At 44.1% G+C, this 23,636-nt stretch overlaps 2 protein-coding genes across 3 annotated transcripts in view; both read left to right on the top strand.

The window, feature by feature from the left end:
- Positions 1-6,377, top strand: part of LOC106607065 (E3 ubiquitin-protein ligase SMURF2) — a 60,212-nt gene extending 53,835 nt beyond the window's left edge. The window contains exons 13-20 of the mRNA XM_045720310.2: positions 35-138; positions 767-881; positions 1,520-1,698; positions 2,003-2,140; positions 2,417-2,537; positions 2,701-2,902; positions 3,565-3,640; positions 3,843-6,377. Coding sequence (XP_045576266.1) covers positions 35-138; positions 767-881; positions 1,520-1,698; positions 2,003-2,140; positions 2,417-2,537; positions 2,701-2,902; positions 3,565-3,640; positions 3,843-3,942 — 1,035 coding nt within the window. The 3' untranslated portion in view covers positions 3,943-6,377. The remainder of the gene's footprint in view (positions 1-34; positions 139-766; positions 882-1,519; positions 1,699-2,002; positions 2,141-2,416; positions 2,538-2,700; positions 2,903-3,564; positions 3,641-3,842) is intronic.
- Positions 6,378-13,321: 6,944 nt separating this feature from the next.
- LOC106607064 (putative ATP-dependent RNA helicase DDX5) lies at positions 13,322-18,835 on the top strand. Of its 2 annotated transcripts, none has more exons than XM_014203638.3 (13): positions 13,322-13,498; positions 14,296-14,464; positions 14,644-14,740; positions 14,848-14,981; positions 15,104-15,169; positions 15,254-15,395; positions 15,472-15,632; positions 15,732-15,904; positions 16,014-16,124; positions 16,207-16,268; positions 16,345-16,404; positions 17,635-17,853; positions 18,074-18,835. In XM_014203638.3, exons 1-13 carry the CDS (start codon positions 13,458-13,460, stop codon positions 18,481-18,483), a joined length of 1,845 nt encoding a protein of 614 aa, XP_014059113.1. In that variant the 5' UTR covers positions 13,322-13,457; the 3' UTR covers positions 18,484-18,835. The 2 variants fall into 2 exon arrangements, with proteins under 2 accessions (XP_014059113.1, XP_014059114.1); XM_014203639.3 differs by having other exon boundaries at positions 17,635-17,866.
- The last annotated feature ends 4,801 nt before the right edge of the window (positions 18,836-23,636 follow it).

Raw genomic sequence — 23,636 nt, 5'->3', positions numbered from 1 at the left:
TCGTTACAAAGGTGCATCTCTGTATGTGTTACAGGAGTCTTACCGCCAGGTGATGAAGATGAGGCCGAAGGACCTGTGGAAGAGACTGATGGTGAAGTTTAAAGGGGAGGAGGGGCTGGACTACGGAGGAGTGGCCAGGTAGGAATCCACAGCAAAGCATGAGGAAAAAACTAAGTTATGCTCAATATGCATCATGATGGAACAAAGAAGATTTCTATTGTGTGTTAGAGAAGTAAATGTACCAGGTCTGGAACCAACAGGACCCTGAACAGCTTCTACCCCAAGACATTAGTCTACTAACTAGTTAACCAAATAGCTACCCGGACTGTCTGCATTGACCCTCTTAGCACCAACTCTTTTGACTCAAGTATATAGCCAAGTTATCTCATTGTGTATTTATTCCTCGTGTTATTATTTGTTCTATATTTTTCTCTCTGCGTTGTTGGGAAGGGCCCATCAGTAAGCATTTCACTGTTAGTCTACACCTGTTGTTTACGAAGTATGTGACAAATAACATTTGATTTGATTTTGATTTCAATGCCACCATCTGCTGAAACAAGGTTGGCCCCCAAGGGGTAATATTGATTTAAAGCACCCAATCTGAGAATTATACTTCTGCTTTTTAAATTGCCATGGAGTATTCACTTTCTGAAATTGATGTTCCCTGCCTTGAAAAAATATTATATGGATCAAAAGATTTCACAATGGATGTTCTCATCGTCTGTCTCTCTTTATCTGTCCCTCTCTGTGTCTCCTGGGTGTGCAGGGAGTGGCTGTATCTGCTGTCCCATGAGATGCTGAATCCGTACTACGGGCTGTTCCAGTACTCCCGCGATGACATCTACACCCTGCAGATTAACCCCGACTCGGCCGTCAACCCGGTGAGTCAGGGCCAGACGCCGCCACCAGCCCGCCCCGCTGTGATGTGAAAGACCAGGTCACACGGACCGCTCATCTGCTCTAGTCTTGCACAATCTCTCTGTCTCTGTCTCTCCTCTGCCTGTTTATTTGTTTGGCCTTCCATTTCCCTATCAGCTGTTCTCATGCTAGATGCTAGATCTCCTGGAGACTGGTGATGAATTAGGCAACTATTTAATTGCTGTGTTGAGACTCTTTACTGCCTCTATAGCATTTGGTTGTTAAATCCATCATAAGGGAAATAGTTTACTACTGCAAATAGTTTGGATGCTGCAGCTCACCTTTTGAGTCCTAACCTTTGTTAGGATTACACACTGCAATAAATTCCCAGCTGTAAGAATAGCAGGTATTTATTATTTACCAAGGGCCCAATCCTATTTTAAGACATGCGTGAGGAAATCTGAATTATAGCGCAAATCTCCCATCGACATAAATGCATGACTTAAGAAAACGTTTGAGTTGCATGCATGCATCTTAAGTTAGGATTCTGCCTTGAGTTGCTCAATCTTGGTAATTCTCTGAAGACTGGGAGATGCCATGTTAAATGGATGTACTATGAAGTGTTTAAGAGGACTAAAGGTGTTTCTGTCCCCCTCCCCAGGAGCACCTGTCCTACTTCCACTTTGTGGGTCGTATCATGGGCATGGCGGTGTTCCACGGCCACTACATAGACGGGGGCTTCACCCTGCCCTTCTACAAACAGCTGCTGGGGAAACCCATCACCCTGGACGACATGGAGTCAGTGGACCCAGACCTCCACAACAGCCTGGTCTGGATCCTGTGAGTAGGAAGGAAATGGGAACAACATCCTCACACAGACCAAGATGCGCACACAGAGATGAACATGGTTTTTAATGACAATACTTTGTAATGGCTCATTTTAATTCAACGGGTAATAATTTGGTGTATGTGATCTATAACGTCTACTGGTGTATGTTTAAAGTCCCTAAAAGAACCACTCATGATCATGTAGCTACACATGATGAGCTCTTCAACTGAACTTTGATCCATACATTCATTAACATTCCCCCTCCCCCAGCACCATCTCTCTCTAACCCCCATGTCCGTCTCTCTCACCTCTCAGGGACAATGACATCACAGGCGTGTTGGACCACACCTTCTGTGTGGAGCACAATGCCTACGGGGAGATCATCCAGCACGAACTCAAACCCAACGGCAAAATCATCCAGGTCACCCAGGACACCAAGAAGGAGTATGTCAGGTGAGTACTCCCCCACCGACCCCTCACCACACAGGAAGAGGGTTGGTCTAGCAGTCGACAGTCAAGCCCAGCAGGGAGGAGGTACTGTTTGGATTTCAGATGAGCTTAGCTGCAAGTGACCAGCCACAGTTAACTGACCTAGGATTAGGGAGTGAAGTACATGTGAAGGCTTTGCTATACCCCTCAAAGAGGCTCAGAATCATGGCTTTGCCTTCACGTTCCAGTATGAATCATCGATCTCTGACTCTCTCTTTCCCTCTCCCTCGTTCCCTACAGGCTGTATGTGAACTGGCGTTTCCTGCGAGGCATCGAGGCTCAGTTCCTGGCCCTACAGAAGGGCTTCAACGAGGTCATCTCCCAGCACCTGCTCAAGGCTTTCGACGAGAAAGAGCTGGAGGTATGAATGAGACACATCCCCCAGACTAGCAGTACTTATCTTCACTGTCCATCCTTTAAAAAGGGACTCCAGTCTCCCAGACATCAGCATTTTCCCCATCCATTTCCTCCCTACAGTTTCCCTTTGACTTTCATTTGACATTCTCTCCCTCTCTCCACCTCAGCTCATAGTGTGTGGCCTGGGTAAGATCGACATCAACGACTGGAAGTCCAACACGCGGCTGAAGCACTGCACCCCCGACACCAACATCGTCAAGTGGTTCTGGAAGGCCGTGGAGTCGTACGATGAGGAGCGCCGGGCCAGGTTGCTGCAGTTTGTCACCGGCTCCTCCAGGGTCCCCCTGCAAGGCTTCAAAGCCCTCCAAGGTACCCTCACAGCACTCACCCTCCTGGGACATGTACAGCAGCTACATAGTTAGGTTCTCAGTGTTTCACTGCGCTTCACTGGGAGAGTTGCTTGCTAGCTAGCCCTTGTCCACCCCCTATAAGCATGTAATATTGATTGTTATGACGGCTTATAACATTTGTTATGACAGCGTAACGAATATTTATGAGAGGGACATGGGTGAGGGTTGTTTGGGTGAGGGTTGTTTGGGTGAGGGTTGTTTGTATTATACTCTACTGTACCCCGAGGCAGCTCAGCAGGCCTCAGAGTGTGTTGTTGTTGTTGCCTGAGCTGAACCCTCTGTGCAGAGCAGGCTGAGCTGAGTCCAGTAGTTCAGTGGGTCCAGTCTGTCAGACAGGATGCCCAGAGAGCACCCAGGCGTGCGGAACACACTGTGATCCACTGCTCTTCCTGTCTGACATGCCGCTTCACTCTGCTCTTCCATGTTACATAACAGGACCATCGCTGCTGCTGGTCTAAATACCAAGGTCCGCGCAGGCCAATGACAACATACACAAACCCAGTGCTCTTAGTGCCCACACTTGGCACCGCTGAGCAAGCTGTCCAGTACAGTACTGTCTTTTGTGTGTGAGTGAAGTGTGCTCTGCCATTGTGCTTCACAGTAACTGTTGATATGTTACAGGTGCTGCAGGCCCACGACTCTTCACCATCCACCAGATCGATGCCAACTCCAACAACCTGCCCAAAGCCCACACCTGGTGAGTGTCTGTCTGCTCTGACCCTGCAGCTTGCCCTTCAGGAACAATGTATGCCTTCGTCAAAACTGGGAAGGGCACTTTGATATATCAACATCATGCTTTAGGTTTAGGTTTCCACCCATGTATCTGTTAACCATGAACATAGAGAGGTCCTAATACCAAAGGCTCATGCTCAAGTCTCTCTTGTCCTCTGTTTGTTCAGCTTCAACCGGATCGACATTCCTCCCTACGAGAACTATGACAAGCTGTATGACAAGCTGCTCACTGCTATCGAGGAGACGTGTGGCTTTGCTGTGGAGTGAGACGCTGCTGACGCAGGGGTCAGCAGGAACAAGGAGGGGAGGAACTCGACCATAGTCAGACCCCACCATCCAGTTCACCCAGGGGAAGGGGGCATCTGTGGTCCAGTGGCCCAAGGACTCTCTCGCCCACAATAGGGACATGTGGCCAGGCCGAGGGGGGGGGCAGAGGAGACCGGAGCGAGCGGTCTCATCTGTCTAGGGGTTTCCCCTCACCCCCCTCTTTTAAAAAATAAAATGTTCAGCTGCTAATAACTCAGACTATTTACTAACTTGTGGAACTGTAAAAATGGCTGGCTCTTCCTTTTTTTAATAAGTTTAGTTTTAGCATTATAAAAATAGTCAGTATTCCATGTAGCTACGCACCATCTTACCAAGCAGAACATGAAGTCCACAACTAAACAAAACATTGGCCACATAAACAAGACTGGTATCACTGGTTTGATGGAGTCCATTGTTACCCACGGTTACCAACAACACTGAATGGTGCTTGGTATGTTTGGAGGCAGGGACTGAAGGGAGCATGAAGGCTCCTTAGCACCCCCTGGTGACTGAGTCCTCTTCTACCACTGAGGACTCTTGGTGCATCGATCTTCACTCAGAGGCTGGACTTTGGAGCACATGTTCAGAACTTGACCTTATGGAGAAAGACATGCAGGGCCCCATTGTCAACGACCCTCTCCAAAGAAAGCGGGCTGGTTTTCAGCACTCCATTCCCAGAAACCAGTGTCACACGTCTGACATCTAAGCATGTTTGGAAATTTTAATAAATAGCTTGAATGGTGTTATTTTTATATAATGGGAAAATGAAAAAAGAAACACTAAAATGATAAAGAATTTATTTCTGTTATATTTCAGAAAGCTTTTGCCATTATTCCAGAAAAAAAATATATATATTAAAAGTGTTACTGTTTAAGCTTGAAAGAAGTACACTAAGATTGCTGTGGGTGAAATCTTTACATAGCCTCTTTCCTACACAGTAAGTAGAGAGGTGGTCTTAAGGGTGGGTTGTCTTTAATACACACAGTCCTCTGAGTGCCATAATACTTCTGACTGAATCTTTTCAACTATTTAGATATTAACCTGACCCTTTAAATTCCAGTGACATCATCCAGTAGGTACTTGTGGTGGGGTATGTATGATGAGTTCCATAGGCCTTTCTCATGATGTCATGATTGTTTCTTCATTGTGATCTGCTCTGTCCCCACAAAAGAATGGCTAAGAGTCCCTGCTACCCTGATCAGCATTTTGGTATGTGAAGATTATACAGATCTTTTGTAAGTGCTACTCTTGTCATTCTGGCAAATAACTACTACTACCTTCCGGTTATGGTCTTCTGGTGCTAAATAAGACAGCAGTTTGCTCATTTCTTTCAAGATATTGGCAACCAGTCTTATACCTGGGGCTGAGATGGGCGCATAGCAAACTACATCCAAAAAGTTGCAATGAATTGAACAAACATCACTCAGACCTCGAGCCACATTCTCAGGAGATGTCATATTATTTGTTGTATTATTTGGGAGCTGACGTGGTCAGATACAAAACCTTTTCCTCTGTAATGGTTGAATGTCTTATACAGTACATTAAGTTGAGTGGCTATAAAGTCCACATTTGTCATATGTATTGTAACCCAACAGTAGACATTGGCATGTGATTGTTGGGTTTCTATATCTCCATATTGGCTATAAATGAAATCTGAATGAATGAGATGAAACCCCTAATTCTACTCACCTGAACCTAGCTCAACAAGTATGGGTTTGGGGGAGAACATATTTATTTTCTACTCATTCAAACAAATTGTTGAATGTTTTCTTATATTTTTGTTGAAAGGCTGCCTGTCTAGCTATCTATGACCATGGACTGTTCTTAAAGTTAGCATACATTGAAAATGAATTGCTCATCTTTTTCTTTTATAGAGGTGTATGCAAAGTGACGTGTCCTCAGATGGTGTTTTGTACAGTGATAGGTTATTGTTCATTAATGTGGATCACACAACCTGTAATTTATCTTTAACTTAAGTTTTTTTATTTTTTATTCACACATACAGAACTATTTGTCGCCGTATGTACTAGGTGACTTCTATCTATTTACCAGATAGGTCATGGACTGATTGATTTTATATTGAAACATTAATTTACTTTAAAAGGCACAAAAAGATCCCTCGACAGTCTGTTTCTTACACAATCTCTCTGCATTACTCCATAGCTGCAAGCTGCCTCCCTGAAGAATGGAACTTTTTATTAACAAGTCAAATTTGAGATGCAGCTTTTTGTTGCTTAATTTTTTTGCATGATCCACGAGCAGGACTATATCTCTTATAGCTGACTGATGCAATTAGATGTACTTAACACTATCATTTTTGTAAGAGTATTTTATTTTTGTGTGTAATTTAGGTCTAATTAAACTTGCCTTTGTCAAATGATATGAGGCACCTTGTATGTGGCTGTGCCTTGTCTTTTGTCTGTGTATGTGAGAGGTTTTGGGGGCTTTCAAAGCATTTGGGCTGAATTTCGCAGTATTCAGGAGCTCAATTTGAGCTCCTGTGAGCTCCTGTGCATTCAATTTCCTTTGATCATCATTGACGTCACTACAACTTGATTGGAGTCCACCTGTGGCCAATTCAATTGTTTGGACATGATTTAGAAAGAAACACACCTGTCTATATAAGGTCCCACAGTTGACAGTGCATGTCAGAGCAGAAACTATATCCTGAAGTCCAAGGAACTGTCCTTATATCTCTGAGAGAGAATTGTGATGAGGCATATATCTGGGGGAGGGTATAAAACAATTTCTACAGTGTTAAAAGTGTCCAAGAGCACAATGGTCTCTATCATTGGAAATTGAAAAAATATGGGACTACCCAGACTCTGCCTAGAGCTGGTCGTCTGACCAAACTGAGCAATCAGGCAAGAAGGACCTTGGTCAGGGAGTTGGCCAAGAACCCCAATGACCACTAACAGAAATGCAGAGTTCCATGGCTGAGATGGGAGAACCTGCCAGATTGGTCAGGGAGGTGACCAAGAACCCCAATGACCACTAACAGAACTGCAGAGTTCCAAGGCTGAGATGGGAGAACCTGCCAGATTGGTCAGGGAGGTGACCAAGAACCCCAATGACCACTAACAGAACTGCAGAGTTCCAAGGCTGAGATGGGAGAACCTGCCAGATTGGTCAGGGAGGTGACCAAGAACCCCAATGACCACTAACAGAACTGCAGAGTTCCAAGGCTGAGATGGGAGAACCTGCCAGATTGGTCAGGGAGGTGACCAAGAACCCCAATGACCACTAACAGAACTGCAGAGTTCCAAGGCTGAGATGGGAGAACCTGCCAGAAGGGCAACAGTCTACAGCAATTCATGAATCTGGTCTTTATGGAAGGGTCCCTCCTGAGATATATTATACTAAACAAAAATATGAACACAGCATGCAACAATTTCAAAGATTTTACTGAGTTACAGTTCATAGAAGGAAATCTGTACATTTAAATAAATTCATTAGGCCCTAATTTATACTTTAAACATGACTGGGAGCCAGGCCCAGCCAATCAGAATGAGTTTTTCTCCACAAAATGGGCTTCTTTACAGACAGAAATACTTATCAGCACCACCCCACCCTCAGACGATCCCACAAGTGAAGAAGCCAGATGTGGAGGTCCTGGGCTGGCGTAGTTAAACCTGGTCTACAGTTGTGTGGCTGGTTGGATGTACTGCCAAATTCTCTAAAATGACGTAGAGAAATGAACATTCAATTCTCTAGCAACAGCTCTGTTGGACATTCCTGCAGTCAGCATGCCAATTGCACGCTCCCTCAAAAGTTTAGACATCTGTGGCATTGTGTTGTGCGACAAAACTATACATTTTAGTGGCCTTTTATTGTTCCCCGCACAAGGTGCACCTGTGTAATGATCCTGCGGTTTAATCAGCTTCATGATATGCCACACCTGTCAGGTGGATGGATTTTCTTGGCAAAGGAGAAATGCTCACTAACAGGGATGTAAACAAATTTGTGCACAAAATTTGAGAGAAATAAGCTTTTTGTGCATATGGAAAATGTTGGGGAATATTATTTACTTCAGCTCATGAAACATGGGACCAACACTTTGCATCTTGTGTTTATATTTTTGTTCAGTATATATTATTTACAGTATATTATATTATAAAAAGGGACATGACAGCATGCCTGGAGTTTGCAAAAAGGCACATGAAAGATTCTGAGAGCATAAGGCAAAAGATTCTGTAGTCTGATGAGACAAGAATTTAACTCTTTGGCCTGAATGCAAAGTGTTATGTCTAGAGAACCAGGCACAGCTCAACACCGATCTAACACCATCCCTACCGTGAAGCATGGTGGTGGCAGCATCATGCTATGGGGATGCTTTTTAATGGCAGGGACTGGGAGACTTGTAAGGATAGAGGCAAATCCTTGATGAGTACCTTCTTCAGAGTCTAAATGACCTTAAACTGGGGCAATGATTTACGTTCCAACAGGACAAATACCACAAGCATACAGCCAAAGCAACACTGGAATGGCTTCCAAACAAGAATGTGAAAGTCCTTCAGTGGCCAGCCAAAGCCCTGACTTGAATCCCATTGAAAATCTGTGGAACGACTTGAAGATTGCTGTTCACTGCCACTCCCCATCTAACTTAACAAAACTTGAGAAAATCTGCAAGGAAGAATGTGAGAAAATCCCCAAATCCAGATGTGCAAAGCTGATTGAGACATACCTACGACGACTCAAAGCTGTAAGCGCCACCAAAAGTGCTTCTACAAAGTATTGACTCGGGTGTGTATAAATTGAGCAGTTTATAAAAGGCTGGTAACAGCAGTTGTGATGTGTGCTAAGGTGCAGAGAGTCAGCAGGTGATCAGTCCAGTTCAAGTGTTCAGCAGTCTGATGGCTTGTAGATAGAAACTGTCTCTGAGCCTGTTGGTATCAAACCTAATACTCCGATACCGTCTGCCTGGCGGTAAGGGAGAGAACAGCTCGTGGTTGGGGTGTGTGGGTCCTTGATGATGCAGCGTGCCTTCCCTAGGCACCGTTTCGAGTAATGTCCTGGTTGGGTGTAAGCACGGTCCCAGTGATGTACTGGGCTGTCTTCACCACCCGCTGGAGGGTAATTCCACAATCAGTTCCTTTGTTTTGTTGACGTTGAGGGAGAGGTTATTTTCCTTAGCAACTGTAATTGAGAACAGCGTAGTACATGAAGAGTATTGTCTGCTAACGTGTCTCTGACTTCAAATCAGGAAAGGGGATACGGGAAGGGTTACTTTCGAAATTAGAAAGATGACATTGCTCATTTTACATATAGTATAAGAGCAGGAAATGTTTAAAAAATAATCTGGAGTAACGGCTGTTATTACAATACTACACTAGTTCGATTACCATGATACAATAAACAGGTCAGTTTAGGGTCCTGTTTCATAGAAGATGAAGTATTATAGCACACTAGTATGTTTTATGTGAGCCTTTAACCAGCTTTTAAATCTTGACAAAGTGGGAGCTGTAAAGTTTCCATTTTAATTTGAGCATTTATTTGAATTAAAATGAGTCTGGCATGTCCTGAGCAGCAGAGGTGTGAACTGAAGTGCTTTCATCAGTGATGATGGTGGTGATAAGTGCATTTCAGCACAGATAAAACCACAAAGACCAGGGAGATTTTCCAATGCTTCACTGGTCACCATAGCAGCACCCACCTGTAGCACGCGCTCCAGCAGGTATATCTCTCTGGTCACCCCCAAAGCCAATTCCTCCTTTGGTCGTCTCTCCTTCCAGTTCTCTGCTGCCAATGACTGGAACAAACTACAAAAATCTCTGAAACTGGAAACACTTATCTCCCTCACTAGCTTTAAGCACCAGCTGTCAGAGCAGCTCACAGATTCACTGCACCTGTACATAGCCCATCTAGAATTTATCCCAAACAACTACCTCTTCCTACTCTTCCCCTACTGTATTTATTTATTTTGCTCCTTTGCACCCCATTATTTCTATTTCTACTTTGCACTTTCTTCCACTACAAATCTACCATTCCAGTGTTTTACTTGCTATATTGTAAACTGCTCAAAAAATAAAGGGAACACTTAAACACCACAATGTAACTCCAAGTCAATCACACTTCTGTGAAATCAAACTGTCCACTTAGGAAGCAACACTGATTGACAATAAATGTCACATGCTGTTGTGCAAATGGAATAGACAACAGGTGGCATTATAGGCAATTAGCAAGACACCCCCAATAAAGGAGTGGTTCTGCAGGTGGTAACCACAGACCACTTCTCAGTTCCTATGCTTCCTGGCTGATGTCTTGGTCACTTTTGAATGCTGGCGGTGCTTTCACTCTAGTGGTAGCATGAGACGGAGTCTACAACCCACACAAGTGGCTCAGGTAGTGCAGCTCATCCAGGATGGCACATCAATGCGAGCTGTGGCAAGAAGGTTTGCTGTGTCTGTCAGCGTAGTGTCCAGAGCATGGAGGCGCTACCAGGAGACAGGCCAGTACATCAGGAGACGTGGAGGAGGCCGTAGGAGGGCAACAACCCAGCAGCAGGACCGCTACCTCCGCCTTTGTGCAAGGAGGAGCAGGAGGAGCACTGCCAGAGCTCTGCAAAAAAGACCTCCAGCTGGCCACAAATGTGCATGTGTCTGCTCAAACGGTCAGAAACAGACTCCATGAGGGTGGTATGAGGGCCCGACGTCCACAGGTGGGGGTTGTGCTTACAGCCCAACACCGTGCAGGATGTTTGGCATTTTCCAGAGAACACCAAGATTGGCAAATTCGCCACTGGCGCCCTGTGCTCTTCACAGATGAAAGCAGGTTCACACTGAGCACATGTGACAGACGTGACAGTCTGGAGACGCCATGGAGAACGTTCTGCTGCCTGCAACATCCTCCAGCATGACCGGTTTGGCGGTGGGTCAGTCATGGTGTGGGGTGGCATTTCTTTGGGGGGCCGCAAATTGCCATTAGGTACCGAGATGAGATCCTCAGACCCCTTGTGAGACCATATGCTGGTGCGGTTGGCCCTGGGTTCCTCCTAAATGCAAGACAATGCTAGACCTCATGTGGCTGGAGTGTGTCAGCAGTTCCTGCAAGAGGAAGGCATTGATGCTATGGACTGGCCCGCCCGTTCCCCAGACCTGAATCCAATTAAGCACATCTGGGACATCATGTCTCGCTCCATCCACCAACGCCACGTTGCACCACAGACTGTCCAGGAGTTGGCGGATGCTTTAGTCCAGGTCTGGGAGGAGATCCCTCAGGAGACCATCCACCACCTCATCAGGAGCATGCCCAGGCATTGTAGGGAGGTCATACAGGCACGTGGAGGCCACACACACTACTGAGCCTCATTTTGACTTGTTTTAAGGACATTACATCAAAGTTGGATCAGCCTGTAGTGTGGTTTTCCACTTTAATTTTGAGTGTGACTCCAAATCCAGACCTTCATGGGTTGATAAATTGGATTTCCATTGATTATTTTTGTGTGATTTTGTTGTCAGCACATTCAACTATGTAAAGAAAAAAGTATTTAATAAGATGATTTCTTTCATTCAGATCTAGGATGTGTTATTTTAGTGTTCCCTTTATTTTTTTGAGCAGTATATTTACTTTGCCACAATGGTCTTTTTTGCCTTTACCTCCCTTATCTCACCTCATTTGCTCACATTGTTTATAGACCTATTTTTCTACTGTATTATTGACTGTATGTTTGTTTTACTCCATGTGTAACTCTGTGTTGTTGTATGTGTCGAACTGCTTTGCTTTATCTTGGCCAGGTCGCAGTTGTAAATGAGAACTTGTTTTCAACTAGACTACCTGGTTAAATAAAGGTGAAATAAAATTAAAAATAAAAACACCTATTGGTAAATGGGTGAAAATAAAAAAAGCAGACACTGAATATTCCTTTGGATGCAGTATCAATGCACCCTCAGTTGCCGGAGAGGAAGGAAACCACTCAGAGATTTCACCATGAGGCCAATGCTTATTTTAAAACAGTTACAGAGTTTACTGGCTGTGATAGAAATGGGATTTGTTTGATTTGCCACAAACATAATGCTTGTTTTCAGGACAAAAAGTTCATTTCTTTGCCACTTTTTTGGCAGTTTTACTTTAGTGCCTTATTGCAAACAGGATGCAGGTTTCCGAATATTTGTATTCTGTACAGGATTTATTCTTTTCACTCTGTCAATTAGGTTAGTATTGTGGAGTAACTACAATATAGTTGGTCCATCCTCAGTTTTCTATCACAGACATTAAACTCAGTAACTGTTTTAAAGTCACCATTGGTGAATACTTTCCGAAGGCACTGTAATTATAGACACCTGACCCAGAACTACACTATCAAGTTAAGAGGTTAGGGACCTTTTACTGTAAATCAAAATTGTGACATTACAGAGTAGCTTTTATTCATTTAAAAACATAACCTGATTAAGTGGCTTTAGGTCTACCATCTTTTACGCTAAAGTAATCAGCATAATTCTAATTTTAGGGAGAGTTTCCTGCATATCAACTGCACTAGTTTGAGACTGCCATCTAGCCATATTTTTTTTACTGGATGTGCTTTCTTTGAGTACTGACGTCACTTATGGTAAAAGGAAAGCAACCGGATCACAACTGTTTTTTTTTTTGTACATATGCTTTCGCCAACAGGTTTCATTAAATAATCCCAAGTGATACACCCAGAGAGCTATGTCTAAATATATCGCTTTGATACACCTAAGAGCGAGAATTTGTTTATTTGTCAAACGGCAGTCAAGCATCAATCATCATGTCACCAGAATTAGACCCTCAATATTTATTGGAAATGAGCATCAAGATCACCGTGAACTTTTACCAACCTGTGAAGTTCATAATAATTGGCTTCATATGTAGCCCAGTAAACTGAATGGTTTCCCGAGTCATACTATATCGTCGCGTGAATTTCTCACATAAATAATTTTACGGACACACCGTCGGCATTTATATCACAGCTGTTAATACGGTATGAATTTACTCGTATAAAACTAGTTGGAAACGTGGTTATTGTGATACAACATAAAATGTGATACATTGACAATAATACTAATACCTAGCTAAATGCCACAAGTTGTGACCAATAGCATTCTGTCGTATTTGAGATTTAATTTGGAATAGCTTTTGTTTCAAAACCTTTTTTTATATAATGGATTTTCATATGGGATACAGATACTTTATCTATAAGGCGCCTTTAACATTATAAACACATTGCGACAAAATTACCTCCTCCATTTCACACAATTTTCGGAACATAGACGCAAAATATGCACGTGTTCCCTCCAAACAGCTTTGAATGTGACATTGTGCAATGTGCTGCGGTGTAGTCAGTTCACGGCGGATTAATACTTCACTCAGACCGAGCGTGACACTTCCTCAAGCAATAAAAGCCGAATCTCTTTTTTTAGTTCACCGGCATTTCAGCAGCATCACCGCAGTTCTGGTTTGATATCGGATTTTCAGGCGTAGTTTATTTGTCGTTTTTATTTATACACTTTGTTTACAATATGCCTGGATTTTCCGACAGAGATCGTGGTAGAGATAGAGGGTAAGTGTTTGAATTAATTTTAGGCGAATTTAACACCTCGTGTTGTCTCGCCAGAAATGGCTGACATGACGCACGGGATAACGGTAGCTAGTGTACTCGTTTAGCTAGGTGTATTTCGTTTTAATTTTTTTATTACTTAGACTGCCGTTTAACATTTTTTTTAAAATGAAAACTATCGAAATTTATTCAGAATCAGAAAGGTCCAGCGCTTTTTTTTTTTTTTTTAAAGGCCTCGTTTCGTCATGAAACTAGCAAGAGGCCTGATCTGAATCCGAAAACCCTTAGCTGGAGGCCTGCTTATTAAAATACCAACCAGCTAGTCAGCGGTTGTAATCTTTTAATTTACGTTATCACATTTTCATAACGTTAATCTGAACATTAACATTGTGTCTCATCGTACAGCAAGTGTCAGATAACCGGTAAGCTAGCCGACTAAATGTATTTGTACGCCATGTGGCATTATTGAATGCGGATACAAAATGCCGGCCGGTTTTTTTTTTTCCTTCATTGTTCCTGTGCCGGATATATATTGAAGATTGCTGTGTTTTTAACGTGACTCAGAGTCCTATAAGCCAAGCATTTCTTCTAGTTTGTTGAAACGCTGGCTATAGCTTCTGCGTAGTATTGAAGTTGGGCTAATGTAATGTTTAATTAGTTACACGCTGACTGCTAGTTTTATGCTAAATCTAAAATGTAAGTTTCTTTGACTGGCGAATACTCAAGAGTTTATCCACAGGTAACCTACATCTCTTTTACATTGGTTGGCGTGACTAACATTAGACCATCCATTTCCCCAGTTATGGCAGCGGACCACCTCGTTTTGGAGGCGGTGGAAGAGGTGGTGGTGGGGGGAAGTTTGGTAATCCCGGTGATAGACTGCGCAAGAAGCACTGGAACCTTGACGAACTCTCTAAATTTGAAAAGAACTTTTACCAAGAGCACCCCGATGTTACTCGGAGATCTCCGGTATGTATTCTAGTGGTCAAAATCCAGATGCAGCTGAATTACTGTAAATGTTACAATGGCCATTGGCATGTGTTCTTGCATTAGTTCCTTTTTTGCCCAATCACCAATGGCCACTTGGTGATGTCTTTTGCATTGCCGTGCCAATTTACCTGTATCTCTACATGTTTTTGTCTTTGCAGCAAGAGGTTGCACAGTACAGAAGTACTAAAGCTGTTACTGTGAAGGGAAGGGACTGCCCTAATCCAATTATGAAGTTCCATGAAGCCAGTTTTCCAAGTATGCACATCCACTAATATCTGACACATTCAGTTGAAATATTTATTTCTGATCCAGACTTATCTTCAATCTGGTTTAGTTTTCATGTACCCCCCCTCTTTCCACAGCCTATGTGATGGATGTCATCAACAAAGCAGGCTGGTCAGAACCAACACCGATCCAAGCACAGGGTTGGCCACTGGCATTGAGTGGCAAAGACATGGTTGGCATTGCACAGACAGGTTCTGGGAAAACTCTCTCAGTAAGTGTTGTGAGAAACTTATCCTTGATGACTATTCCAGCAACTTAGAATTGCTCTTAAAAATAAGAGGACTGATGGTGTTTTTCTTTACTGTAATGTAATGTCCAAAAACTTTTCTGCAGTACTTGTTGCCTGCAATCGTGCACATTAACCACCAGCCTTTCCTGGAACGTGGAGATGGCCCTATTGTAAGTACCCATGGAGATTCAAAGACTTGTTTCTATTCTCGCACCCACCCAACATGGATTTATGGCATTCAATCTTTCTTTCAGTGCTTGGTGCTTGCCCCAACCCGTGAGCTGGCTCAGCAGGTCCAGCAGGTGGCGGCAGAGTATGGCAGAGCTTCTCGCCTGAAGTCTGTCTGCGTTTATGGGGGCGCACCCAAAGGGCCACAGCTCCGTGACCTGGATAGAGGTTCGTTCCACAACCGCTCTATGTATTTGGCTGATTTGAATCTATGGTATTTGGTGCTCAAAATTGTTTATTATAGGTGTGGAGATTTGCATTGCCACACCTGGCAGGCTTATTGACTTCCTGGAGGCGGGAAAGACCAACATGCGCAGATGCACTTACCTGGTCCTGGATGAGGCTGACCGAATGCTCGACATGGGTTTCGAACCACAAATCCGAAAAATTGTGGACCAAATCAGAGTGAGTTCTGTTGTGATGCATTAAAGTGCTAATAGTCTACTGATCTCACTTGGTACAGTCGTCAGGGGAGAATTCTGACGCGTTCCTTGTTCTCTCCAGCCTGACCGACAGACGCTGATGTGGAGTGCCACCTGGCCCAAAGAGGTGCGCCAGCTGGCAGAGGACTTCCTAAAGGACTACGTCCAGATTAATGTGGGAGCTCTGCAGCTGAGTGCTAACCACAACATCTTGCAGATCGTGGATGTTTGCAATGATGGCGAGAAGGAAGACAAGTGAGTCCTGTCTGACCTGTGGCATTTCTGTACTGTATATGTAATGGGTGGGAAATTCTACTTAGATGCTAGTTTCTTTAGGCACTAATTGAATGCTTCCCCCTTCCAGACTCCTCCGCCTACTTGAGGAGATCATGAGTGAGAAGGAGAACAAGACCATCATCTTTACAGAGACCAAGAGGAGATGTGACGAGATCACTAGGAGGATGAGGCGGGATGGGTAAGTGGCATCAATACTTCGTTCTTTAAACTCAGGGTACTCGTGTGTTTTACTGGACTCAATTGACACTTGCTCTTTTTAGTTGGCCAGCAATGGGCATCCATGGAGACAAGAGTCAGCAGGAGAGGGACTGGGTGCTCAATGGTGAGTTTATCACAAGAACAATTTAGTATGACACAACCTCTTATGGCCAGGTATCAATTTCCTTTCCTTTTTTCAGAGTTCAAGTTCGGAAAGGCTCCAATTCTCATTGCCACAGACGTCGCTTCCAGGGGTCTAGGTTAGTTTCATTCTGTCCTTGGTCCCTTGTACCAACTTTTTTTTCTGAAAGAAAGTGGTTCTTTCTATAACTCTTCTGCCTTCTGAGTTTTTCCCCTATCTGAAGGAGCGGTCTTTTGAGGCAGGGCCTTGGCATGACACGCCCAGGTCTCCAGAGGGGGAAGGAGGACTCTTGGAGGTGTCCTGACTGGGACATCACCCAGTCACATACAGAGGTGGCGGGGCCTGAGTGCTGACTATCATGCTGGGCTACCCAAAGGGGGGCCTAAATGAGGGTTAGCCGCTGCACCCCTGTAAATGCAGCTGTTCTCTGGCATCGGTTTGGACTGCTTCACACCCAAGCTCATGGCTCCACCAGGCTCTGCTGTTTCCATGTCTTGCATGTCGGTTTGGGCATTGTATTGCAAGTCATCGAGTTCTGGAAGGTGTAGCTTTTCTCAAAGCATGTGACAAATGTGGCAGTTTCCTAAACTTCTGTTTTGAGAGCAGTTGTAAGTCCAATTACACGTTCACCTCTGTAATGATATGGCTACTGGCGCATAGTGTCAGTGGGTCATGTCAGTTGGCTGGGGACAAAATCCAAGCTCGCACTCCTCCCTCACCTGCGTTTCAAGTCATGTCGAGACCTGCCAACGAGACATTTGATCACGTGAACACTGGTTCTGGGAATATCTTGCCTTGATGAGACTGGGGGGTACTTTTGTTATGGGTCACAGGAGTAAGTGGCTCCATCTTTTAGCTTTTCCCAATTGTTTAGTCTTGGCAAGACGTTGCAGTGAACTTATGAGTGTGGGAAGAAAGGGCCTTCGTTATCACCATAAGGTCCTTGTTTTGCCACTTTAGGAGGCAACAGTGCACATAGTGGCGTTACTGTGTAGAAGCACCCTGCAGTCACTTGGCATTGTGTGGGGAGTTTTCTGCAATGGGAATGGACTAGTGAATGCATACTCCTTTATGGTAAGACTTCTGATCCTTTTTTAGGGGTGGGGGCTGATGAATGAATTGAGGGTTAGCTGGATTGGAAGCATTTGGAGTGCATTGTTTCTCTCTTCCCACTGTAGTAGCCCCACGGATTTAGTCTTTCTGTTGTCTAATCCTATTCTTTGCAGCGTAGTGGAAAAACCAGCTACATCCAGTGAATGGTTGTACTAACTTTGCTCTTTTGGTCTGGCTGTTGTGGTGTGCATCTTTGTGCGCTCCTTTTTTTGCCACACTGCAACACATCCTACAGATGTTGAAGATGTGAAATTTGTCATCAACTTTGACTACCCCAACAACTCTGAGGACTATATCCACCGCATCGGCAGAACTGCCCGGAGCCAAAAGACTGGCACAGCCTACACCTTCTTCACCCCTAACAACATGAGGCAGGCCAGCGACCTCGTTGCCGTGCTCCGTGAGGCCAACCAGGCCATCAACCCTAAACTCCTCCAGATGGCGGACAGAGGAGGTAAATCTAATTGGTGAGATACAGGAACTGTGGTTCAGCTGCAGCCATTTTTTTTCTCCCTTTTTGTTGACGTGGATGGGTTTGGCAGAGTCAAAGCTATGGGATCTTGATTTATTTTTGTTAGCCATTTGCCCCCTACAGTGTTTTCCAATGTACACATTTCATATCACTCAAACTAGCATGAAAGCCCACTCTAATTTGTTGTCGTTTTTCCTTTCAGGTCATTCAAGGGGAGGCAGAGGTGGTAGTGGATTTAGGGATGACCGCCGGGACAGGTACTCCTCCGGGGGCAGGCGTGACTTCACTAGCTTTAGGGACAGGGAAAACGATAGAGGTTTTGACAGTGGACCAAAGAAGGTCTTTGGCACAAATTCACAGAGTGGAGGCTATGGGGCAAGTGGCTTTGACAAAAGCGGCAATGGTTTTGGCGGCTATGGCAGCAACGGCCAGTCAAACTATGGTACCAGCCAGGCCGGGGCATTCCCAACGCAGAACTTCCAGGCCCCACAGTTTAGTGCCAACCAGGGAGGGGCACAGAATGGCATGAGCCATCAACAGTTCCCCTTCACACAGCAACAAGCACCACAGCCCATGGTGCCTTACCCAATGCCCCCTCAATTCCCACAGTAAACATGATCATGAAAGTAAAGATGGTAACTTATTGCTTTTTTGTCTTGTTTAGTCCTATACTCTATCCAAAATTGTACTGTTTAATTTTTTTACACGGGGTTCAATGGATTTTTTTTTGAACCTCTATCAAGTCCTTGTGGGGGGGGGGGGGGGTCCTGCAGCAATAGTGATGGCGCACAGTTTTGCTTTCTTTTACTTATTTAATTTGTTACATTCCTCAGTGATATTTAGTCTTATTTTGTACTAGTTATTGCAGATGTATTGTTTTGTCCCACCTGTACCATTTAAGTGATATGTTAAGATCTTAACAGGGAGGCACTGCATGGCCTTCCGATTAAAAACCAAAAATACATATCGTGTCGTCTTCTTTTACACCATTACATGAATTTCAGTAAACGCTTGCCTGTCCACTTTGCTTCAACGTCGTGTAAATGGCTGTCCGCTCAGGAGTGGTACTATTTTTGTCTAGCAGAATCTACTCGACTGCTTATGCTTGACTACAAAGCACTTATGTTAATACTGGGGTTGAGACTTGCAGTTATGCCAAATCAATGTAGTAGTTCGATTTAAAGACTTCCTTCAGTGCTATTTCAAGGACTTCAGAGCTATCTCACGTAGCACCTCAGTATAACTCCCTCCTGCTTGTGTTATGGTAACATTGTCAGCCTACTGATGTGCCTTATGTAAATCAAGTGTTAAATGAGGATTAAAGGAGATTGGAGTGACAGACTGGATAGTTAAACAACCTCCACCCTTGTCAGTGTTAATGGGTACTGTCTGACCTGCCACTAGGTTGACTTTCCCTAAAATTGACCAGGTGGATAACTGCATATACCTAGTTCTCTAAATGCTGAGGCAAATGTGCACATTGCAAAATATAAAATGTCACCCCCCCCCCCCCATCGGTTTTGTTGGTGTCATGTCTGCTGTGCAATGCTAGGAAAGGCTCTCAGCTGACCTGGCTGATTTCATTAACCGTTCTGAGTCGGTTTCTGCTGTGTAGGTAATACTTTACCTAATGCAGTAAGGAGGGAGTGGCCTGGCTATACTGGAAACTGTACCAGCTGTCATGTCTTGAACACAGCCTTCTGTGTCTGGACTGGCTGCTTTTTATTTTTTGGGGGGAGAAATTGTCAGTAAATTTCATCTGCCATCCATTCATTAAGGCCTGGATTTACTCAACTATTTACCAAACATCTCTCTGCTCGCTTTCACTGAGCAGCAAATGAAGGCATCCTCTCTCATCCCTCTAGCAAGCTGGTGTGGGTTGGTTAACTGGTTGGCCCTGTCTGCCCACTGAGGTGTTGGCAGGGACTTGTTTGGGTGAAGTGACATAAATCTAAAGCTCAACACAGAATGTTTTGACACCTTGTACTGTATCCGTTCTAGATGGCAAACAATGCGAGCAGATAGTGACTATATGTCTGACCCTACTGGAGAAAAGCATGGAACTCATGATCTCAGTTTCTTCTAGATGGCTTGAGGGTGAGAGGTACATATTTTCACAACCGTGATGATCTGAATGGCCCTAAAGTACATTACATGACCAAAAGTATGTGGACACCTGCTTGCTGAACATCTCATTCCAAAATCATGGCCATTAGTATGGAGTTGGTCCCCCCTTTGCCGCTATAACAGCCTCTACTCTTCTGGGAAGGCTTTCCACTAGATGTTGGACCATTGCTGTGGGAACTTGCTTCCATACATCCACAAGAGTATTAGTGATTTTGGGCGATTAGGCCTGGCTCGCAGTCGGTGTTCCAATTCATCCCAAAGGTGTTCAATGGGGTTGAGGTCAGGGCTCTGTGCAGCCCTGTCAGGCTCCCGAGTGGCGCAGAGGTCTAAGGCACTGCATCTCAGTTCTAGAGGTGTCACTAAAGACACCCTGGTTCGAGTCCAGGCTGTATCACAACCAGCCGTGATTGAGAGTCCCATAGGGCGGTGCACAATTGGCCCAGTGTCGTCCGGGTTTAGCATCATTGTAAATAAGAATTTGTTCTTAACTGACTTGCCTAGTCAAATAAAGGTTAAATGTTTAAAAAAAGGTATTCCACACCGATATCGACAAACCATTTCTGTATGGACCTCGCTTTCTGTGAGCTTGTGTGACCTTCCACCGCCCATTGTTGCTCCTAGAGGTTTCAACTTCACAATAACAGCACTTACAGTTGAACTGGGCAGCTCTAGCAGAGCAGCAATTTGACAAACTGACTTGTTGGGAAGGTGGCATCCTATGATGGTGCCACCTTGAACGTCACTGAGCTCTTCAGTAAGGCCATTCTAATGCCAATGTATGTCTATGCAGATTGCAACAAGTGTGGCTGAAATAGCTGAATCCACTAATTTGAAGGGGTGTCCACGTACTTTTGTATATATAGTGTATGTTTAGCATGTTAACTGTAAATACTGCCTGCTTTTTCCTTTGTTAGTAGACTATGAAAGCTGGTTATATTTATTTATCTTTCCTTGTTTGCTGCAGCCTCGCCTAGGTAGGAACATTAGCATTTCTCTACACCCGCGATAACATCAGCTAAATATGTGTACACAACCAATAACGTTTGATTTGATATTCACTAGACAGTTCCCTAAAAATATGGGCCTGGGCCAACATAAGTATTAAACACCTATTCTTGGGGAGCCTTTTCATGTTTTCAATGATTAAGGGAATGCCCTTGTTTGCTTTGTTCCCATAACCTTTGTAGTTCAAGCCCTGCTCTTCAGTGTTACATACCTTGACTGAAATATGTTCTCTCTGTAAATGATTTGTGTGTTCTTGGCTGAGCCTCTCCCAGATTAGTGTCAGCCAGGCTTGCATAATGTGGAATTTAACCAGGTATGTGTTCTGCCCTGTGGTGTAGTGGGATAGGGGAGGGGTGTGGTGGGGTTACGTGTTAAGTCAGTAAATGAGATTGGACATTTACAATGCAGCCCCGGTAGCCCACACCTTATGATTAGGAAAACCTGAACTTTGAAAGATGTGCTTTTGTCGTCACCAGCACTGCTGCTTTACTCAGAGTGAGTATTTTTTTAGCTAGGATTATGAAGTGAGATAGGCCTACATCTTTTTGAAATGAACGATAAACGGACTAATCTGGGTTTGGCTGATACCAGGAGAACGCTACCTACCCCAATGCATAGTGCAAACTGTGAAGTTTGATGGAGGAGCAATTATGGTCGTTAGTTCCAGTGAAGGAAAATCTTAATGCTACAGCATACAATGACTTTCTAGTCGATTCTGTGCTTCCAACTTTGTGGCAACAGTTTGGGGAAGGCCCTTTCCTGTTTCAGAATGACAATGCCCCCGTGCACAAAGCAAGGTCCTTAAAGAAATTGTTTGTTGAGATCGGTGTGGAAGAACTTGACTGGCCTGCACAAAAGTCCTGACCTCAACCCCATCAAACACCTTTGGGATTAATTGGAACGCTGACTGCGAGCCAGGCCTAATCGCGCAACATCAGTGCCCAACCTCACTAATGCTCTTGTGGCTGAATGGAAGCAAATCCCCGCAGCAATGTTCCAACATCTAGTGGAAAACCTTCCCAGAAGAGTGGAGGCAGTTATAGCAGCACAGGAAGGACCAACTCCATATTAATGCCCATGATTTTGGAATGAGATGTTCGACAAACAGGTATCCACATATTTTTGGTAATTTAGTGTATGGCATACAAGTAACTGCCAAAATATAGAAAACCAGCATAGTGTCTAAATAGGGCGTTTGGTCACCACGAGCTGCCAGGTTCAATACACCTTGACATAGTTCTACAAGTGTCTGGAACTCTATTGGAGGAATGCGACATCATTCTTCCATGAGAAACTCCTTTATTTAGTGTTTTGTTGATGGTGGTGGAAAACGCTGTCCCAGGCGCCGCTCAGGAATCTCCCATAGGTGTTAAATTGGGTTGAGATCTGGTGACTGAGACACACACACACCCTTTAAACCCCCTGTGCATCTTTGAAACCCCTCTTTTAAAGTCACTGAGATCTCTTCTTCTAGCCATGGTAACCAAAATAATAAATGGGCCTGTTTATACATGACCATAAGCATGATGGGATGTTAATTGCTTAATTAACTCAGGAACCACATCTGTGTGGAAGCACCTGCTTTCAATATACTTTGTATCCCTCATTTACTCAAGTATTTCCTTTATTTTGGCAGTTACCTGTAGTTCCCTCTTCATGCATCACTCTTCACTTTTTGTATCTTTAGTATCTTGCATGTTTCTCTACTGGCATGTTGAGGAGTCAGGAGAGTACTGTACCTGCTATGGATATGAGCCAGACACACCTACGTCAAGCCTGATGTCAACAGCATGCTAAACCACAGCTTTCACTCAGCCGTAGACATCACATTATGAGTTAGTAGCGTTAATATAACTCAGACATAAACTCCCACCTCCCACGTTTCTATTAATTGCACATGCTTGTGTAATTATATACCAGGCGGTGTCAGAGGAAGGCCCTAAAAATGGTCAAAGACTGTTCTCTCTGCTACCGCATGGCAAGAGGTACCGATGCACCAAGTCTGGAGCCAGTGGGACCCTGAACAGCTTCTACCCCCAAACCATAAGACTGATAAATAGTTAGTTAAATAGTTAACCATTGACCCTTTTTGCACCAACCTTTTTTTACTCATTACATATGCTGCTGCTACTGTTTATTATCTATTCTGTTGCCTTGTCACTTTATTCCTAGTTATGTGTACATGTCTATCTCAATTACCTCGTACCCCTGCACATCAACTCAGTACTGATATAGCCAAGTTACCTTTACTCATGGTGTATTTATTATATCTTGTATTATTACGTGTTATTATTTTTCTATTATTTCTGTATTATCTTTCTCTCTGCGTTGTTGGGAAGGGCCTGTAAGCATTTCACTGTTGTTTACAAGCATGTGATGAATACAATTGGATTTGATTCGATTTTTTTGATTATGAGGGCACACTGCACATACACTCAGAAATCTTTCTACTGTCAGCAGAGGCCCCAGCTCTTCCCTCAGCGGTAAGGGTACTCTGCATTCCTCTCGGAGACCTTGACCCCTTATACTAGGGGTGGCAGGTAGCCTAGTGGTTAGAGCGTTGCACTTGTAACCGAAAAGTTGCAAGATCGATTCCCTGAGCTGACAAGGTAAAAATATGTCGTTCTGCCCCT

Source organism: Salmo salar, chromosome 06, assembly GCF_965601325.2.
Source record: "Salmo salar chromosome 06, fSalSal1, whole genome shotgun sequence".
Taxonomy (NCBI): Eukaryota; Metazoa; Chordata; class Actinopteri; order Salmoniformes; family Salmonidae; genus Salmo; species Salmo salar.
The sequence above is the reverse complement of the archived record's forward strand: the minus strand, read 5'-3'. Positions and strand labels throughout refer to the sequence as shown.